The sequence below is a fragment of the Saccopteryx bilineata genome, chromosome 1, assembly GCF_036850765.1.
Source record: "Saccopteryx bilineata isolate mSacBil1 chromosome 1, mSacBil1_pri_phased_curated, whole genome shotgun sequence".
In the NCBI taxonomy this organism is placed as follows: Eukaryota; Metazoa; Chordata; class Mammalia; order Chiroptera; family Emballonuridae; genus Saccopteryx; species Saccopteryx bilineata.
Genome location: NC_089490.1, coordinates 257,778,992 through 257,801,281, shown reverse-complemented (window position 1 = coordinate 257,801,281; position 22,290 = coordinate 257,778,992). Strand labels below are relative to the sequence as shown.

General features: G+C 34.1%; 1 protein-coding gene across 1 annotated transcript in view; it reads left to right on the top strand.

Annotated features, from left to right (window-relative positions):
• FCHO2 (FCH and mu domain containing endocytic adaptor 2) overlaps window positions 1–22,290 on the top strand; it is a 143,144-nt gene that overhangs the window by 104,999 nt on the left and 15,855 nt on the right. The window contains exons 12-19 of the mRNA XM_066241450.1: window positions 2,901–2,961; window positions 3,703–3,875; window positions 5,725–5,736; window positions 6,108–6,132; window positions 7,966–8,008; window positions 10,608–10,699; window positions 14,934–15,037; window positions 20,241–20,370. Coding sequence (XP_066097547.1) covers window positions 2,901–2,961; window positions 3,703–3,875; window positions 5,725–5,736; window positions 6,108–6,132; window positions 7,966–8,008; window positions 10,608–10,699; window positions 14,934–15,037; window positions 20,241–20,370 — 640 coding nt within the window. The remainder of the gene's footprint in view (window positions 1–2,900; window positions 2,962–3,702; window positions 3,876–5,724; window positions 5,737–6,107; window positions 6,133–7,965; window positions 8,009–10,607; window positions 10,700–14,933; window positions 15,038–20,240; window positions 20,371–22,290) is intronic.

Here is a 22,290-nt window from a genome sequence, read left to right as displayed (position 1 = left end):
TGATTGATATGTCAGGATTTAAGCCTGTTGTTTTTTATTTTCTGTTTGTTCATTTCCATTTTGTTTTCTTTTTCCTTCCTTCCTGTGGTTTATTTGAACCTTTTTAAAATTTCACTTTGATCTATTTATAGTTTTTGAGCATATTGCTTTGTATAGCTTTTTTAACTTTTTTTCTAGCAGGGTGTGAAGGAAGGAGATGAGAAGCATCGACTCATAGTTGTGACACCTAGGTTATTCATTGGTTGTTTTCTCTTATGTGCCTTGACTGGGGGAGGGGGTCTTCAGCTGAGCTAGTGACCCCTTGCTCAAGCCAGTGACCATGGGGTCATGTCAGTGATTCTGTGCTCAAACCAGATTAGCCCGTGCTCAAGCTAGTGACCTTGGGGTTTTGAACCTGGGTCCTCAGTGTCCTAAGCCAACGCTCTATCTACTGTGCTACTGCTTGATCAGGCCATATCACTTTGTAGAGCTTTTTAAAGGGTTAGTCTTGGTCACTCTCTAGTACCTTTATGTAATTATTTATATATTTTAACCAGATTTTATACCTGTAATCTGCAGGAAGTTGATCCAAAAGCAGCTTACTCAGTCCTAGAGAAAGCAGCTCAGTATTTTTTTTTAATGTGACATCATACCATAATAGCGTATTTTAAACAAACTTGAAAATAGTGTCAGAAAATCCCAGGTACAATCTCTAGGAAATTAAATATCTAGTATGTTTCTACGGTACTGGGAATAGGAATAAAGTATTTTGAAAAAAAAGTTTTATTCTGATTTTTTTTTAAGTGAGAGGAGGAGAGATAGACTGACTGGGATCCACATGGCAACCTCCGTCTGGGGCTGATGCTCGAATCAGCTGAGCTGTTCTCAGCACCTGAGGCCAGTGCTTGGACCAACCGAGCTATCTGCAGCAACCAGGGCTGATGCTTGGACCAATCGAGCCACAATTGAGAGAGCAGGAGAGGGAGGGGGAGAGAAGCAGATGGTTGCTTCTCATGTGTGCCCTTACCTTGGTTCAAACCTGGGACACCTGCAGGCTGGCCAACACTATTTATGAGCCAACTGGCCAATGCCTATTCTGATTTCTAATAATTCCATATTTGGCAAAGTTTATTTTAAAAGTTATTTTAAAGTGTTATTTGCATATTAGCAAGCAATATGTAGGAGTCAAAAAACGTGTTCTATTTCTAGGGTTCTAATATATCACTAGTCATATTTTTATCTATGTAATCTGCCCTTTACCCTATATTTGAGTTTTTACTTCTAGGCTCTTAATTCAGCCTGGCTACATCAGAATATTTATTCAGCTTAGAAGCTATAGTGCTGTAAATTCTACTTTTAGTTCTCCTTGACCTTGAGCTGTGCCTAACTGAGATTAGCAGGCCTTTATATTCCTCTTGCTGAGCTTCAGCAAGTGATTGGAGGATGAATGGAAAACTTTACCTGTATAAGGATATTGACTGCCTATTACAGTACAACTGATAGTCTGGCTATTTTTGGCAATCATTTTCTTTTTTTTTTTTTTTTCTTTTTTTTCAGTTTAAAAATTTATTTTGAAATGGCTTCTAATTTACAAAAAATACAAGACTAAAATAGAGCAAAAACCACTTTATATCCTTAACTTTTTACTACATTTGTTTTAATATTTGCATTCTGCCTACATTTCTGCATGAGTTCATGGATGTGAATATATTTTTCTGAAAGTAGAAATATTCTCTTACCTAATTACAAGAGCATACTTATAGAAGTGTTTCTCCCTCCCTTCTGTATTTCTTCTACCCCATTGCTGTGCATTGTAGATGGCCAACTTTGTGTTTTGATTACTCCTTCCAGTGTTGTTTTTTTCATAGATAAGCAGATACACATTGTTAACTTTTTTTTCTTACATAAAAGATATTATACTATTTATGTTCTTTTGTACTTTTTTTCTTTAGTTAGCAGTATTTCCTGGAAGTCAGTTCATACCAGATCATAGAAACCTTCCTCTTTTTCTTTTTTAAATAGCTGTATACTACTCTGTTTTGTATATGTGAGTTTTAGATCATCCTTGATAAGTAATTTTGTTGTGTGGATATAATATATTTTTAAATTGCTGGTGATGTATCTTTGGGGTAAATTCCTTGAAGTAGAATTTCTGGGTGGAGAAGTGAACATGTATTTTTGTTAGATATTGTTAAGTTTTCTCTCTGTAGGTGTACTACTCAACATTCTTGATCGGTTCTAGGATTTTTAAGTGAAACTATGTATAACTAAACCAACTTTATCATAAGCTAATTTATATAAAGAAGAGTTAAGTTCCTATGACATCTAGTAAATGTTATAACAAAACTACCTATTTGAGAACCTGCAGTATTTTGTATTTATACCAGTGGAGCATAAGAGGAATTTCCTCAGCTTTGCCACAGAGGGTATTTTCAGGCTTTTGAATGTTACTAGTCTCATGAGTAAGAGATTAGTATTTTAGTATAGTTTCAATATTCTTGGTAGTTTTTTTATTTCTGTCATATATATATTTACTTAAACTATCAGTCCTCTGATTTCACCTTACTTCCCCCAGAAACACAGTCTTGTGTTTTTATGCCTTTATTTCTTAGAAAATTGGGGCAAAAATTTGGTTATCGATGGAACAGCTGGCATTTTTACCAGAACACCAATTCTATTCCTTTTGGCATTCCTCATGTTTCATTTTGCATTGCTTTGCTAATTCCGACATTTGAGGCTAATTAACTAAAATATATAAATTCTTCACAATATAAGAATTTGGTTAACCTGTTCACATTTGATAAATTGTATTGATATACATATAGCCCCTCAGTTAATAGTTGAGGCTATTTGTTAATCTCTAATAATATTTTTATAGTTGGAGCCATAATGACAGTAAATTTTTTTTTCTTCTTCCATAGAACATTCCTGACGTAGATGAAGAAGGCTATAGTATAAAACCAGAAGCAAATCAGAATGATATCCTTTTATTATCTGGAGGTTCTTTTCCTTTCTTTTCTTTTCTCTTTTTTTTTCTTTTCTTTTCTTTCCCTCCCTCCCTCCCTCCCTCCCTCCCTTCCTTCCTTCCTTCCGTCCGTCCTGTGAAAGGAGATAAAGAAACAGACTCCCATGTGAACCTTGACAGGGACCGTCTGGGGGCGATGCTCAAATCAACTGAGCTGTCCTCAGCACCTGAAGCTGATGCTTGCACCAGTTGAGCTCAGTGCCCAGGGCTGATGCTCAAACCAGTCGTGCCACTGGCTGCAAGAGGGGAAGAGAGAGAGGAGGGGAGAGGGAGGGGAAGAGAAGCGAATGATCGCTTCTTCTGTGTGACTTGACTGAGGATCGAACCAGGGACATCTGCATGTCAGGTCAACACATTTTCCACTGAGCCAACCCATCAGGGCCTGAATATTCTTATGGATTGTGTTGGCATGTAAACACTGTTAAATAATGTTACTTGTTTCCACATTTAAAAATTTATATTGAATTTATTGAGGTGATATTGGTTAGTAAAATTATGTTTCAAATTTTTTAATTAATTATAATAAAATGACTCTATAGTCTTTATTTGACATGTTTTTGTTAACAAAATTCAGCAGTTATGTTTCTGTTAAAGTACATCTTATTTCTTAAATGTTTTTGTTACTTTTTATAAATGCCTGAAAAACTGGTTATGCATTAAGGCAATTACAATTTTTTTTTTAACTGGTAACTCACATACCAAAGAGAATCATTTCTACTCGTCTAGTGATTCTGATTCTGAAGATGAAGAACCAAAGAAGTATCGAATAGAAATCAAACCTATGCATCCAAATAACTCACATCATGCAATGGCTTCCTTGGATGAATTAAAAGTATCTATAGGAAATATAACGCTCTCTCCAGCAATATCTGTAAGTAAGAAAATGAATAAGCTTATATTGTACTTCTTATATAGAAGTCTTTTTTTTAAATACCTCGTCTACCTACATCTGTTTAATTTTAAGAATAATAGAAAGTAAAACATTACTTAGCAATAGTTAATTATGTTGGGTAAGGAAATATTTAATTTATATATATATTTTTTTATTCAGCTTTATTGAGGTATATAGTTTATAATTTTTATACAGTCAGATGAACTTGATAGTTTGGCTTAGTTTTGCTTTCTTTTGAAAGTTAATACAGCCTGACCTGTGGTGGCGCAGTGGATAAAGCATCAACCTGGAAACGCTGAGGTCGCCGGTTCAAAACCCTGGGCTTGCCTGGTCAAGGCACATATGGGAGTTGATGCTTCCTGCTCCTCCCCCACCTCCCTTCTCTATAATAAATAAATAAAATCTTAAAAAAAAATAAAAGAAAAGAAAAAAGAAAGAAAGTTAATACAAAGGAAGCAAAAATGGAGAAAATACACTATTTCTGCATTTGTTGTATTTTATAAATAGTGCTGTATGGATCAGGCAGAATTTTATGAACTGACAGTATTAATCTTTTTCTCATCGAATTTTAAACATTTTCTTGTCCATGTTTTGTGAACTTGATGTAGAATGGAATTCTACAAAAATGAATTTAAAGAGTTAATGATGTCTTTGCATTTTTTGTCTATTACTATAACATTTGTTTTTCTATATTTTTCATAGAAGTAAAGAAAAATTAAGACTTCTTTGTTATAGTGATTAATTTTTCAGTTCTAAGATACCATATTTAATACTTTTCGGAGGAGAAAAAAATTATAATACATCTTTCCATTGATGTCATACTCTAAATTCAAAACTGTTTAACTATGGGTAAAGAGCATGTCTTAGAATGATGTGTAGTATATTTGTACATGTTTATAACTGATATTAAACCCATTCTCCTTGATAATAGAGAATAAAAGTTCTTACCACTTCGTATTGTTAAGTAATTACGTATTCTATATCTGTAGTCTATATCTGTGGTTTTCAACCTTTTTATACTTGGGGACCAGTGAAAATAGAATTATTTCGAGGACTCCTAAGGCACAGATCACCCTTAGCATAAGCAAATTTGACTAAGATCATTGGGTCTGTAGTCTTCATACAGCATCAGGATGGTTAACTCTTTCGCAGACCCACATGAAATTTCTGGTAGACCAGTCCATGTATCAGTGGTTAAAAATCACTAGTCTATATTGTATTTGTTTGGGTAAAAGTTTTTTGTCACAGTCACTCACTTTTAGAATTCAATTTTAGAACTATTTTTTTCTACCAAAAAGATTTCTGAAGTGAGGTTTTATTCTACCATTACTAGTAAAAATTAAGACTAATGCTAACATTAAATTATATATATATGAAGTAGAAAGTTGTGAAACCATTAAACATTTTTATTGTCTAAGCAGAACTAATTTAAAAAATATATATGTAAGTAAATAAAAGCCTTAAAGAAGAATACACATCAAAATGTTTATTGTCTATCTCTGGGTGGTTTTAAATTTTCTCTTTCATACTTCATTTAAAAAAACAGTGAACATGTATCAATTTCATTCTCAAAATAAATAATTATGAAATTTTTAATTGTTGATATTGGGTAAGAAAAGAGGATATTGTGAGTATAGTTTGTTGCCTAATTTGCTTATCCAACTTAAGTATTCTCTGACCCTCACCCTCCCAGCAGTGTATGTGTTTTATGGTACATAGATTTTAGGTATGGTTCAGAAAGGAATAGGCATTATTAGAGCTGGAAAATATGATATTTTAAATTCTAAAATAAACATGTCGTTTTTTTTTTCTTTCCATGTACTACTAGAGACACAGCCCAGTAAGTGCAAGATTTTATATTTGTATCTATTGATATCTATTGACTTAAAAAAAGAATTGTAATGCTTGAACATTGATTTTCAAAATATTTGTGTTTTTAAAATTAGCAAGTCATAGTAAGTTGCTTTTGATATTTAATAGTTTAATATTTTAAAATTTTATTGAATTTTTAAAGTACATGTATTTTTACTATAAAACAAAAACTACTGAAAGTTTTTTCTGTATATCTTTTTATGTAACTACAGTTTACAATTGAGCAGATATACTAAAAACTTAAGATTTAGGTTTCCAGTATTAACATTTTACAAAATATTTCATTACCAAATTAAATTATTTATTTAATGGCACTTAGTTTTTGCATTTCTGTTTTAGGTGCAGATGAATCAGAATTTGTCTAGTAAGTTTAACAATTAAGTTTGTTGTTTTATTTCTATTAAAATTTATCAGGCAACTCGATGAGCTTACAGTCTTAAATATGTAGTTATAGAAAGTTTTTCTCATCATGAGCCTTAACAACAGACTAAAAGGATACTTACTATTTTATAACAGAAGACAAATCATTTATATTATTTTTTTTTTACCTTTGAGACATGCCTAAACTTTAATACCTGACTATAACATGGTTTAGAAATCAGCAAAGCAAAGAATAGCTTTTGATTAAAATTGTTAAACTGATGCCCTGGCTGGGTTGCTCAGTGGATAAAAGCATCAACCCAGCACACTGGAGGTTGTAGGTTCGACCCCTGATCAGGGCACATACAAGAAGCAATCAATAAATGCACCACTAAATGGAACAACTAAATGAAACTACACTGCACACAAAAATTAGGGGATATTTTATAGCTTCATATTCATTTTTGAAATATCCCCTAATTTTTGTGTGCAGTATATGAGCTGGTGCTTCTCTCCCTCTCCCTTCATTCTTTCTCTTCCTCAATTCTTCACTCTCCCTCTCTCTCTCCCTCTCTTACCCTACCCCTTTCTCCTCCCTCCCACTCTCTCATGACCCACTTCTTCTCTTTCACAAATCATTTAACACATTTTTTAAAAACAATGTTAAACTGTTTAATTGGCATAACTGCCTAATTAGTTGGAAGGCATTTATAAGATGATTAGTCTTTAATTTTATCCATTGTTAAGTCATATTATATGATTTTTAATATAGCAATTTGATTATATTAAAACATTTTGGGGGTGCTAATTCTTGTGCAGAAGTATGCATAAAAGTAACAGGTTGTGAGGAAAAGAACTGAGGCCCTCCACTCAAAAGCTACACAATTCTATAAATATGATGCTTAAAGACTTCAGCATTAATCCTAATAAAAATTCTAGCTCTGTTAAAAAGACCTATTAAATTTATAATAAATACCAAGTAAAAAGTAGGATTTTACTTTAAAAAAAGAAATGGTGACTAGCTCTACAATAGGGGATATGCATAAAATGATAACAGAGGGATATCAACTTATGGAGACAGGACAAAATGCAGAAAGATGAAGAACAGCACAATAAGAACTTTGAGGGAAACAAATGCTGAAGCCAAATGGGAGAATGTGATATGAACGAGCATCATATGTAATGTGGTGTTCCTTTAGTTTGTTGTAGTTACCCATGTTGATGTGTTTTGTATTCCTTAGCTATTGTTTGTTCATGCAAAATATTGATGAGGTGCAGGGAAAATTGCTTATGAACCAGCATGACTTTTGCATTACTGTTGCCTTTCCTCTGTTTACTAGTTGCTTATGAAATGATGCATCTTACAAATGTAAAGGTAGCAAAACAGACTATCTTACAGGGACTATTGCTCTAGGTTGTAATACAAATTTCAGTTTTTTAAAATAGGGTGTCCTTCAAGAGTTGGTAACTACTTTTGATCAATATAATGACTGATAATATTCTTAGAATTTGAAAAAAGCTTTTATGATTCATCAACTAAAATTTTTGAGTTATATTTACATAAGTATTTAGGCATTTGTTTCAATTTGTAAATTTGCAGCTCATATTTTTCTTTTTTGAACAGCCATTTTATTTTAATAAATGAGAGGTTAGTTGATTTGTCATTTCTCACCAAACTTGATTGAAGAAATAAAGATGTAGCAGAAATTCAGCTATTATTTTAATATTCTTCACAATAGAAAACATTAAAGACCTATTTTCCTTCACAACTGTTTATATTTGTTATTAGTTCCAGAATTTTTAAGTTGTTTACAGTAATGAGATAATTTTTAATTAGGTGAAGAGTTAACAAAATCGAAACCATCTGCTGTATCCAATGAGTAAGTCCCATGTTTAAATTTCTTTAAAAATTATTTCTGGAGCAAGTCTAAGTTCACAGCAAAATTGAGTGGAAGGTACAGAGTTTTTGTTTGTTTGTTTTTTGTTTTTTTTTGTTTTTTTTTGTATTTTTCTGAAGCTGGAAACGGGGAGAGACAGACTCCCGCATGCGCCCGACCGGGATCCACCCGGCACGCCCACCAGGGGCGAGCTCTGCCCACCAGGGGGCGATGCTCTGCCCCTCCGGGGCATCGCTCTGCCGCGACCAGAGCCACTCTAGTGCCTGGGGCAGAGGCCAAGGAGCCATCCCCAGTGCCTGGGCCATCTTTGCTCCAGTGGAGCCTTGGCTGCGGGAGGGGAAGAGAGAGACAGAGAGGAAGGAGGGGGTGGGGGGTGGAGAAGCAAATGGGCGCTTCTCCCATGTGCCCTGGCCGGGAATCGAACCCAGGTCCCCCGCACGCCAGGCCGAAGCTCTACCGCTGAGCCAACCGGCCAGGGCTTAAGGTACAGAGTTTTTGTATATACCCCGGCCCCCACATATGCTCAGCCTTCCCCACCAGAGTAGCTCCATTGTTATAATTGATGAACCTACATATGTGTGATAATTGACATGTCATTATCACTCAGAGTCCGTGGTTTACACCAGGGCTTAGTCTTGGTATTATATATCCTGTGAATTTTGACAAATGGATTAATAATATGTTTATTGTTATGATATTATATAGAGTAGTTTGCCCTAAAAATCCTTTTTTGTCTACCTTTTTATTCTTCCCTCCCTACTACCTTTAAATTTTAAGTATCCCTTGTCTTGGTTTCTAGAAATTTATCAATATTATCTCTGCAGTTTCATTTCCAGTAAGGTGTGAATTATCCTATGTTTCTTAAACTGTCAGGTGCCATGTGAAGTTTTTTTAAATTATTTCTCATTTGACAATATTTTTATGATAGTATTTTTAAAAAATTCATTCAACTTTATTTGGCCTTGATGGCCTTGCTGTTTCTAAATGAATGATAATATGCCAAGTTTATACATAGACATGTTATTCTTGTGGAAATTTTCTCACTTTTTCCCTTCAATTTTGGCTGTGACCTTGTAAAATAGATTATATATTACATGAGCTTCAAAATAAGGAAGTGTCTCAACTTAAAAAAGGAGAGGTCTAGAAGGCATGCTGCCAGCTGTTAAATATTTTAAGTCAGTGTTGCATGGTTCCGTTTTCTCTGTGTCTATCAATAAGAATATTTTATTTTAATGTTTTCTGAGTAGTGTTTTAATGAGTAAAAGTAGGTTTAATTAATGGATAATTAAATAATAAATGGATAGTTTAAAATTATTTGATGCTTTTTAAGCTAGGCACTGATTGAGCTTAGTGTTCGTATTTAATTGATTTATCAAATCTAAAGATAAGTTTTATAGTGTTTTAAAACTTTGTCTTTAGGAATCAGTTTTGCAGTAGTGATTCTAGGCTTTATCATGCAAGATGCAGTATGTGTCCATGTAGGTGCATATTGAGATACTAGATATGTGCCTATAGATCATTGTAACATTTTTTACAAGGCTATATCATGGACCCGTGTTCTAATATTTTGAAAAAGTATATTTTTAAAAATAATAGCACTTGGAGACATTAAAATATTGTTTTAATGGGTATTAATCTCTTTTTTATACCTTAAATACATATACTTTTTAATTATCAATAATACCTCAATAAAGCTGGAAAAAATAACTTAAAGAGTTGGTAGCTAAGATCAGGTACTTCAGTAGTCTAGATTTTATATTCATATAAAAGTTTCTATTAAAGAGCCAGGAGTTGAATCCAGAGAGTAATCAGTACAGTGGATTCCAAGGGGTCAGTGGAGGAAAATTTTTGGTTATGCGACATGTTGAGGGGTTTTTTGTTGTTGTTGTTGTGAAATCAGAATATTGATCCCCTTAATGATTTTTGTCCGTAGTCTTGGGTATGTCTCATAAAAAGGCATGTGTGACAGATGTTTCACCAGACTGGCTTAGTGGCCCAAGCGGTGGATTCCCCAGGGAGAAACCCCCTGCCCTTACATGATCTACTGCAGTGATCAGATCTTTGAAGTTTATATCAAGTTGTTAGGCTTACCTGTGTACATTTAAGTACTTTTTAAAAAATCTTTTACCCTTTTTCTTTGAAAATAAGTATGACTTTATAAAATTTCTATTTGATTTCATGTCACTTAAGACCTGATGTTGTAGAATTAAATAGCTGTGTGTCCTTAGGCAGCTCATTTCGAAACTCTGTACTGCATTTTCACATTTGTAAAGTTTAAATCATTTCCATTCTGACAGACCCTGAGATTGTTAAGAGTATAACAAAGTGTGACCAATGGGGATTAATCTCCTAATACTCTCCCCACCTCCTTCACACAGTGTTATTGTAAATTCTGCTTATAAAAGTTAACAGATATTGGTTTATTAAATTTGTTAAGTTTCTTCACATATTCCATTGGCAGAACATCCAATTTTTTTTATATAAATGTTGAGCTATTATAATTTTGTGAAATAATAAGTAACTAGATTTTATACTAATAAAATATTCCTTTATTAAAATCTTTATTTTTAAAATATAATAGGAAAGGGACCAGTGATTTACTTGCTTGGGACCCTCTGTTTGGACCATCTCTTGATTCATCTTCAGCTTCATTAACTTCATCATCATCATCAGGTAAATATATGTAACATGCATATATTTATATATTTTAAAATGAAGAATTCAGTAGTTATTTTTCCTAATTGATTTATTCATTACTTCTTGTTATACTTAATGATTAGAAAATTTAACTTGTCCTCTGATCATATTACCAGATAAAAGTGATTTTATAATGGCTTTGTTAACTTAAAGACCCTCTGACTTAAACAATAAAAATTTATCAAACCTCAACAAGTTTTCTTTTTCATTATATATTTCTAGGCATCACTCCTGTATTGATGCTCAAATAATCTTACTGTTTTTAGAGAAAATTCAACTGTATAGGTGTGCATTAATGTAACCAGTGTTTTCTTGATGGACACCGAAGTTGCATTCAGTTTTCCAATATTATGAACATTTATGAATATAACAAATTTTGTGCAGTTGTCTCATAATGCCCTTATACTAATTGATTAATATAAGATTTATGAGTCACAAGATACTCTCATTGATACTTATTGCCAAACTACTTTCCAGAAAGGTTTTAGCACTTCCCAAGCAATGTCTGAATGGACTTGAGTACTTTTTGTTTTGGCAAGAATATGTTGTTTTTTTCCCCTCAAAATCTAAAATTTCATTTGCCAAGCAGGCATCAAAAATGCATGCTTGTTTAAACATTTAATAAAACTGCTGCTTGTTTAAAGCAAGAAAATAAAATCACTTTAAGTAGATCTTCGGCTATCTCTTGTATTTTAGAAATGCCATACTTACAGTATTGGAGATGAAGGGAGTGCTAGAAAGGTGGAGCAAGAACTTGATCAAGTTCCTGCTATGTCACTCTGCTAGGAGCTATGCCCATTATTAAATTTATCCTTATTAACTGCTGCTGGAAGCTCTTTTTATTATCCCAATTTTATAAATGAAAAATGCAAACCTCAGCAATGATCAGGAACTTCTCTAAGATCATATAACTGGGAAATGATGACGCATAGAAATAAACGTGCATCTTATTCTAAAATCTTTTGTACTCTAGCATATTAACAGAACAGTAAGCCTTATTGAAACATTTTACTATAAATAATAAAATAAAAGTATGTAAAATTGGATTGTTTACAAACTAATATTTTTAAAAGAAATTTTAATTGTATTTTAGGCAACCTTAACCTGAAACAACTTATAATTTAGAAGGGAAAGTGATCTGTACCTAATACTTGTAAAATAGCAAGAAATAGTCAATGGATAATTGAACATATTCTGAAATATTATTATAGCCTTTTTCAATGGGTGTTTACTACTAATTAGTTTTATAAAAATAACCTTAATAATAGGTTGTGTAAGGAAAGTAAAATTGTACAGGAAAAACCTAAGTTATTGTTAGGTCTTTTTGTTTGTTTAATAAGAGTGTCAGAAGGGTGTTTTTTATTTAGAATAAAGAGAGTCCTAAGCAGTGTCTTTCAATTTTGTTAATATTCTTTTATGAATTATTTTTTCAAGTCTTTCATAAAAAATTTTCACATTGGTATTGCAGAGTTTTTAGTTATATTTGTAACTGTCCTTTGCTTCTCACTATTTTCTTCAGCACAGTCTCTTTATTTTAAAAAATGCTCTCTTTTCTCTTGCTACCTGTCTAAAGAATGTTTTGCCTATATCACTTCTAATTTCAGGTAAAAAGTTATGTATTTTCATTCAGTGGTCATTTGGTGTTTAGTAAGTAGAACATGGTAAAACATTTATTAACCTTTCACTAGTTTTAAAATTCACTGTGGTATGCATTTTTAACCTTCTTATATAATCTGAAAAATGTCATAAATTATTTTGCCCTTCAAAGAATATTAGCGATGTTGAAAGAGATCATTATTGTTACACAGTAATTAATAGCACCACCAGAAAGCACAAATAAATTTCCTTTCGCTTCATGGTTACAGTCAGTGGATTTTCTTTATTGATGAAATTCATATCTCAGTGGAGTTCAGACAGCATTCTAGAGATTGCATTGGAAAGCTGAAAGTACCTTTGGGTTTCTTGATGTTTAAATGAGAGATCTTCCAACAGCTGCTTCTTTGAGGACAAAATGACCTTTGCCATAATATCATATGCCCTGAAAAATTACTGACAAAATTTTTCTTCTGCATTGTCATTATTGCTTCTTGAATCTAGAATAGTATCTTTCTTTGTTCAGATAAAAAATGGTATGGGAGCTCGAACAGGTGGTGGTGCAGTATATAGAGTGTTGGCCTGGAATGCAGAGGACCCAGGTTCAAAACTCTGAGGTTGCCAGCTTGAGCACGGGCTCATCTGGCTTGAGCACAGGCTCACCAGCTTGAGCATGGGGGCACTGACTTGAGTGGGGGATCATAGACATGACCCCATGGTTGCTGGCTTGAGCCCATGGTCGCTGGCTTGAGCAAGGGTCACTCGGTCTGCTGTAGTCCCCAGTCAAGGCACATATGAGAAAGCAATCAATGAACAACTAAGGTGCTGCAATGAAGACTTGATGCTTCTCATTTCTCTCCCTTTCTGTCTGTCTGTCACTATCTGACCCTCTGTCGCTGTCGCTAAAAAAAAAAAAATGGCGTGGGAAACATGCCCTATTTTCCTTAGGCATTGTCAGAGGACAGGTGTGGATTAGCTCTTGTCTCCTATGTTTTTATAGTTTACAGGCCACTTCTTATTTCTTCATAAACTACATCTAATGGACAATTCTTATAAGTGAGCTCCACCATCAACATCACCACACTATTACCAAAAAAACCCACAATTAAGACAGTTATCTTATAAATAATTATAATCTTAAAGCAGTGCTTAATTGGTATAGATATATAAATTTATTGTTAATTTATAATTAGTAGATTCATTTATAAACAGTTGTATTAATAAGTTTTATTATCTTTCCTCAATTAGCAGTTTCTCAATTATTTGAAGGAGCTGAACTTAACACTTCTAAGTAGGCTTGGTTTTGAGTTAGTCTAAATGCCATTTGGACAGGCCACTAGATTGATTAATAATGAAGTTTCAGGTGTAAATGTCTATTATGTTAGGCTCTCACAAGTTTGAAATAATTTGAGTGTTGGTCAGCGCTTGTTTCATGATAATAAACATCTGTAAAGTAAACGCACAGGGAGAAGAGATGGTCCTCAGGTTGGTGCACATTTCTTGTGTATAGCTTACAGGAGGAGTGCAGCATGAAGGAACTGCTGACTGGAAAAAGGCAGCAGCCTTCAAAACAAAACTCTGTTTCTTACCAGCTTTCTACTACTTTCTTCAAGCAATCTAAAAGATGCTTACCTCTTTTATCCCTTCATTCATAACCCCCGTGACATTTACTTTCACTCTTGTGTGACTTCCTTTTTATGCCTTCATTCCTCCATCGCTGACCAAGGGTCCTCAGCCTTATGTTTTGTTTCCCCTTGCATATACTTCGGCCCATTTATATATTTTATCTTTACACATCTGTAAACTTATTAAAGTTACTGAAATATATTTTTCCCATCCATAGTAATATTCTTCAGTCTCTGAATTATGTGACTTTTGATGATGTACACTTGAAGTCCACTCATTAATATCTACCATGATAAGTTATTTTTAATTAAAAATACTAAGGTTAGCACTTCTGATTTATAAAATGGCAAAATCTGCAACTGACATTGAATAACAGTGAACACTAAATTTATATAGGATTTAGGGAAAGTTAAGTGATTTCTTTCCAACACTTACCAAAAAATAAATTAGTGATTTATGGAAATTTTTTTAGTAAAGATAATTTTAATACTTCTATCACAAAAAATGTTACGGTGTAGTTCAATTTAAAAGTCAAATTACAGTTTTAATTAAGGTAAGTTTCATTTAGAGTTCATGTTTCTATTTTGAAAGTGTTTCAAAGGCTTGATCTTGCACTGCTGTCTGTAAAGTAGGTGTATGGTCAAAAAACTGGAGACCTTAGGCCCTAAATATTTTGTTTACAACAGCCAGATTTAATTTATCAGCTTTAATTTTATAAATGAAATGTATAAATAATTGAAACAGTAATACAATTTACATGTGTCAGTTTTATTGAAAATTTAATGACTTTCCAGGAATAATATTGGTAGCCTCAAAAAAAGGCATATTTGATTGATAGGGTCCCAGTATTTCACCAAATATCTGTAATTATATATTTTTTAAATTCTTAAAAAATGAACTGTGAATTCTGACAGTTCCTCTATAACAATGTCTTTATGTAGGATTGCTACATACCAATGATTTTCTTCAAATTATCTTTTTCCCCCACCAGCCAGGCCTGCGACTCCTCTCTCTGTGGGCACCATCGTCCCGCCTCCCAGGCCCGCTTCCAGACCAAAGCTCACTTCAGGCAAACTCAGTGGGATTAATGAAATAGTATGTACTCAGCTGTTTCTTTTCTTTCTTTTTTAAAATTAAAACTGTCTTGACTTAACATGCAAATGATATCTTTCTATATGCACCTTTACAGTCAAATGCTTGGAATTATCTACTCAGGCTTCTAAGTATAGAAAAGCTTTCCTCAAATAACACTTCCTTCACTCTTCCATTGTACTTCATTATCACACCTGTGGAACAAGACGTTGTTCAGGAGGAAAAAGATTTCCTGAGAAAGTTGGGACATTATAAAAATACTGTTTGGTACCCATTGTTTCACAGTTGAGAAGCAACTTTTATATAATTCTGCTTAAAGTCAAATATTAAGGAAGAAATCCTTCTTAGGCCTTAGAAGTATACCACCGGGAGAGCCCTAGAGGGCATCCAGTTCAGCTTTCTTTATTTTGTGTATAAGGAAACTTAATTCACATCACTTCATTAACTTGTACGTATTAAGTACATATTGCTGTACAAAAGAAAAAAGCATTGGTCTTCAAAAGTTGTCAAATAATGAAAATAATTTTAGGGGTTCTATTCAGAGTGAGGCTCTCTCAAACCGGTTTTTCTTTTTTACCTCTGATCTATTCTGCTTTGTTTTTATCTTTTACACTAATTGCCAGTTTAATTGCGAGAATTGAATTTCTGAAAGTCAAGCTTAATCTTTTCCCTCTGATAATGCATATCTTGTGGTTCGCCAATAATTCACGTGACTGAATGTTTTAGCTGCATTATCAGACCAACTCTCCAGCTTTCTCCTCTTTGTAGCCTGGGTTTCAGCCACTTGAAACTTCCACTGTTCCCCAGACATTTGCTTGTTTATACACTCATGTCTAATTATGCCCCCTCTATCTGAAATGCCCCTCAGTTTTCTTTAAGACTTTGTTAAATATCACCACCTAGGTAAAGCATCTTTGATCCCTACTCCTCTCCCAGAGGATTTAATGATTCTCTTTCCCATTCCTATATACATTGCTTTTATTTCTCTTAGTGCACAAATCACATTGTATTCGCCCTTCCCCCTCACCAGCCATATTTACTCTGTGTACTTTATGACTATGTCATAGCCGATTTCATATTCTTAATACTGTGCATAATACTGGTCAAGTGAAACAAGTGAGAAAATGTTTCCTTACCAAATGAAAAGGCTTGAGCACTAAATGTTGAAATGGTGACATCTTTCTTTCACCTCCATCCCAATGAACAGAATTAGAAGTTATACCAGCTGCTAAGGAAATGGTTATTATTTAAGTAATATAAAAATTATTACATCTTAATAACATGGATATTTTCCTGATTACAAAAGCAGTATATGATCATGTTATAAAATTTGGGAAATAGATAAAACACAGACCATAAAAATTCCTTCTGTATTTTATCAAAGATTAAGCAGTTGAGATTTTATATATTTTCTTCCTCCCTCCCTCCCTCCCTGCCTGCCTCCTTGCCTTCCTTCTTTCCTTCTTTCCTTCCTTTTTCTTTCTTTTACATTCTTTTGTGAGGGGAGAGGAGGCAGATACAGACCCTGACCATGTGCCCTGACCGGATCCACCCAGCAAGCCCACAAAGGGGTGATGCTCTGCCCATATGGGGCCCTTGCTCCGTTGCAGTGAGAGCCATTTTTTTTTTTTTTTTTAAGTGCCTGAGGTGGAGGGGAGCCATCCTTAGCACCTAGGGCCAACTCACTCCAATTGAGCTATGGCTGCAGGAGGGGAGAAGAGAGAGAAGCAAGAGGGGGAAGGGTAGAGTAACAGACGGGCGCTTTTCCTGTATGCCCTGACCAGAAATCGAACCCAGAACATCCACACACTGGGCTGATGGTCTATCACTGAGCCAACCATCCAGGGATCCTTTCGTTATTATTTGAATGCATAAATACTTATTTATTCAGAAGTAGTAAAATACAGTTGTTAAAAGCACAAGTTTATTAGCCACAAATTATCTGAGCAACAATAAGTAGGGTATTTATATGAAATCTCAGTTTTTTTAGGGGTAAAATGGGTATAATGATAATAGCTTGTTTTGATACTTAAATTAGAATATTTTTAAGTGCAAGTAATTGCTCAATAACTTAGTTACTATGAAATGGTATATGTATATTTTTTAAATATAAGGTCTTATATATTTTTTATTCTTGAATATATTTTGGGAATGTCTTTCTATATCATGAATTATTCCATAGTTTTCAAACTTCTTTAAAGTGGTAGAATTCTTTGTCAAATAAGCTTGTTTTTAAGTCTTTAAATAAGTAAAAGTGGGACTTTTATAGTGAATCCTTCACATCACCCTTCACTCGCTGCTCTTGCCTTTAGTGCTTTCTAAACACTACTTTTTAAGGGAAACCATTTGAATTAGTGCATAGAATAAATGCTCTATCTTTTGCACTATTGCCAACACTAAATTTGCAAAAATGTGTAGAAATCTTTATTTGACATTTAGTTTATTTCCAAGTTTCCGTTATAAACAATGTCTTAATGTATATTCTTATGTTTACTTCTTTGCAGACATTATTTCCCTAGTAAAAATTTTAAAATTGAAATCCATGAACTAAATGATATGAGCATTTCTAAGACTCTTGATGATTATTTTTCTCTTGTTCACCAGAAAGGTTATGCTGATTTGAATTCTCTTCAGCTGTACATTGGAGTGCCCTGTTTCTTGCATGCTTGTATGTGCACTTTTGTCAGAAGGTCTATAACTACACCTTCCCCGCACCTCTTCAGAGAACCCCTCGTTGATCTAGAGCAGTGGTTCTCAAAGTATGGTTGCAAGACCAGCAGCATTAGCATCTCTTGAGAACTTGGTGGAAATTCCATTCTCTTGCTTCACCCCAGACAAATCAGAAACTCTGGGGAGTGGCACGGCACCTGTGTTTTAACGAGCCCTTGAAGTGATTCTGATGCATGCTAGTGTTTGAGAACCACTATTTTGTGATGTCCAGTAGAAATATAATACAAGTGATGTATATAATTTTAAATGTTCTAGTAGCCACATAAAAAAGTAATAACACAATGAAGTACAATTTATTTTTATATATAAAAAATATCAGTTTAACATGTAATCAACATAAAAACTATTGAGCTTACATTTTTTGTGTGTAAAATTTTCAAAATCCACTGTTTAATAGTTACAACTCATCTCAAGTTAATACTTGCCACATTTCCAATGCTAGTAGCTACTGTATTAGACAGTGGCTTTCTATAACAAGAGTAAACCACTTGAGAAAAGAGCTATTTTTGCATTTTCCTAAAAAATTGTAAAAGACTCATTCTAAATTGTAGACTGTAAAAAAGCAGCCCCATTATATTGGTCGTAAGGCCATGGGAGAAATGTCTCCATAATAGTTGATTTCAAGATTTTCCAAGTTTGTTAGTTTCAAATTAGCTGTTGAATTTAATATTTGCTTGGCCTCATATCTTGCACTGCCCCTATCTGAATACGTACACATTTTTTACTCTTGCTCTAGTTTTCAACCTATTTTTTTGTAATAATGAGTCATCAAAAAGCCATTCTCTGGAATTAACAGTTTAAAAATAGTTAAATGGGAGGGGGGGGGTTAGTAATTGTAAAACACTTTGGGACAGTACTTTCAAGTTTCCATAAAAGTTTATATCTTTATATTTATGCAATGAAGAGTTGACTAATTTTAGTGTATGAATGTTTACCTAACCCAGTAATCAGCAAACTCATTAGTCAACAGAGCCAGATATCAACAGTACAATGATTGAAATTTCTTTTGAGAGCCAGATTTTTTAAACTTAAACTATATAGGTAGGTATATTCCTTATCCAGGTAGCAGCCTGCATGTGGTGTTTTGTGGAAGAGCCACACTCAAGGGGCCAAAGAGCCACATGTGGCTTGCGAGCTGTGGTTTGCCGACCACTGACCTAACCCATGGGCCTGACACATAGTAGGCATTAAATCAATATTGTATTTGTTTAATTCTTTTATTAACAGGAAAAGGGTTTTTTTTGTTGTTGTTGTTTTTACAGAGACAGAGAGAGAGAGTCAGAGAGAAGGATAGATAGGGACAGACAGGAACGGAGAGATGAGAAGCATCAATCATTATCCCTTTGTTGCCACACCTTAGTTGTTCATTGATTGCCCTGTCATATGTGCCTTGACTGTGGGGCTACAGCAGACCGAGTAACCCCTTGCTTGAGCCAGCGACCTTGGGTCCAAGCTGGTGCGCCTTGCTCAAACCAGATGAGCTCGCGCTCAAGCTGGCGACCTCGGGGTCTCGAACCTGGGTCCTTTGCATCCCAGTCCGATGTTCTATCCACTGCACCACCACCTGGTCAGCCAGGAAAAGGTTATTTTTAATTAGGCTAGTATGCCTTATTTTACAAAGTGAAACACCTCAGGAAGTATTGCTAATGTATTGTTGGAACAATTAGGAATTTGGAAGGAAAAAATTCATTCACCAAGGTAAAAGAGAAATGAATTGGAATTATTTTTTATATTTGTTTTTATGTTAAACTAGAAAAGTGGGAACATAGTAGAATTAAGATTTTCTCAAGCCGCTATATGGCATTAACTTTCTCAATGAGAAAGCATTAAAACAAATTATAAAAGAAAATGTGAAGATTTGTAAAACCACAAGTAAAGGGCAACCAATATTTAGGGAGAAAATATTTGCAGCAAATAAAATAAATGGTTAGTGAAAGCTCAGATCATACTAAGTCCTCCCAAAACTAAATCTGAAAGCTAATGCATACAGCTCGTAAAAGGGAACATGCCAATTTTATTGTTATCTATAAAATTAGCTAAAACTAAAATTATATTTTCCTTCTTCTAAGGCCAATCCATTCATTGCTGACAAGAGTGCAGGGAAATATTTTCTTGTATTTATAAGCAATAGGGTAAAGTCAACTCTTGGGAAGCAGTTTGGCAGTGTGAAAAGACTTCATAGTTTAAATTAATCATTTAACTTCTGAGAATCTATCTTAAGCATACTTTTTGAAATACGGAATATGTTTTATGTACAAAGATTCTCTTGACAGCATTATTTTAAAATAGCCTTTTCAGCTTTTATTCTCAAAAATTATTTGATCTATGGTATCTCTAATTTTGAGTTATAAGAAATACATAATAAATTTGGTTTAATATATTAAAATGAAACTTCTCTGATATCTAATAATAATAATTTTTTCTGATAATGGAGGAATTGCTTTGACATTTTGATAAATAACTTTTTGTTTTTAAGCCCAGGCCATTCAGCCCACCTGCAACTTCCAATACCAGCCCGCCTCCTGCTGCTCCTTTAGCCCGGGCGGAAAGTTCTTCTTCTATCTCATCTTCTGCTTCGTTAAGTGCTGCCAATACTCCAACAATAGGTGAGGAATTATAATTGATTACATATGAAAGTTAGCATCCAAAGTGTGATCAGGCTGAAGGGTTTTTTTTTATTCGTTTGTTTGTTTAATGGGCTGGTGACAAATTTAACATTAGAAATTTATATTTTCTGGAAACACACTTGGCATTATCAAACGAGCCATATTTTTCTTTTTCCACATTTTTCTTATTCTCAGTTTATATTATCTAAATAGGAGAATTTTAACCACAGTCAGCACTGTTAAAAATGCATCAAATTTATCTGAAACTAATACAACATAACATTGAATATAAACTGAAAAGAAAGAATGCATCAAATTTATAAACTACTGACCAATATGAATATGTAGTTGAAGGCAACTACTGTGAACTGATATTTGCATTCTTAAGTTTGTCTTTTAAAAACTATTCAACGATAAAAGGGGTTTTATTCTTTTTTTTTTTTTTTTTTTTGTATTTTTCTGAAGCTGGAAACAGGGACAGTCAGACAGACTCCCGCATGCGCCTGACCGGGATTCACCCGGCACACCCACCAGGGGTGAAGCTCTGCCCACCAGGGGGCGATGCTCTCCCCCTCCAGGCGTCGCTCTGCTGCGACCAGAGCCACTCTAGCGCCTGGGGCAGAGGCCAAGGAGCCATCCCCAGCGCCCGGGCCATCTTTGCTCCAATAGAGCCTTGGCTGCGGGAGGGGTAGAGAGAGACAGAGAGGAAGGAGGGGAGGGTGGAGAAGCAAATGGGCGCTTCTCCTATGTGCCCTGGCCGGGAATCAAACCCGGGTCCCAAAAGGGGTTTTATTCTTGCAATGGATTATTTTCTACAAGAATTAAAATTATGAAGATTTAAAAGTTATTAGGGCAAAGCTATATAAACCTAAACCTTACTGAACAAATTCAGTATTATATTTCAGTATTACATTTAGATTTTTGCTCAAGAATTTTTTCTGTCATCACCTTTATCCGTATATTTCTGCGAATTCTTACTACCTTTCTCACTGTCACTACAATAAACAAATCACAAAGCCACTTAAATAAGGCAGCTGGGTTTTGGGAGCAACAACTTCTCATCAAAATTATAACTGTCCCGTTGCTGCTGCTTCTAAGTAATAATGGATTTATCCTTGATAATGTACATCACTGATTTGTAATAACGGGACATAATTCTCATTCTCAAAATGTGGTCTTTGGACCTGCAGCATCTGTTTGCATCACCTGGAAACTTAGAACTATTATTACCTTTTAAATCCAAAATGCTGAGAGTGGGGCTAGCAGTCCTTGAATAGGTCTTCCATGTAATTCTGATGCATGCTGAGTTTGAGAATCACAGTCCTAATTAAGCTGATTTAATTATATCTAATTTGATTTGTCAAAACTCACACAGGAGGAATGCATGTCGTGTCTCTGGCCATTGTAAAATGGCATAAGTAATATAGGTGAAAATGAGATAGAAAATGATTGGATTTTTACATGTACGAATATGATAGTACCATCGTACTTTATATACCTTTGTACACATAGCATTTTCTCATCTTTTAACTTTATGTAAACACAGTATATCTGATAAGTTTGTCTCTTTGCTTGCAATAACAGCAATTCTTATTTTTTTTTGTATATATTATTTTGTTAATTTATTTCTGTAGAATCTACATTTTAGTTATAAAATACATAGATGGGTCCTATTAGAAATCAGGCAGGTGAGCTAAACTAAAATTAGCTACAGTTCTTTTCTGTTATCTCTAGATTATTCAGAAGGTTTTTTGTTTGGGATGGAAACTTTTTGATTGAGTTGGGATATAAGTTTTTAGTTTGAGCCAGTGTGGGCAATAGAACCACAGGAGCTGATAGTGCAGGCAGGATCTGTGTGGATTTTATACAGCAAAATTTCTTTAAATAAATTCTGCTTCTTTATTATGATGCCTGCTCAGC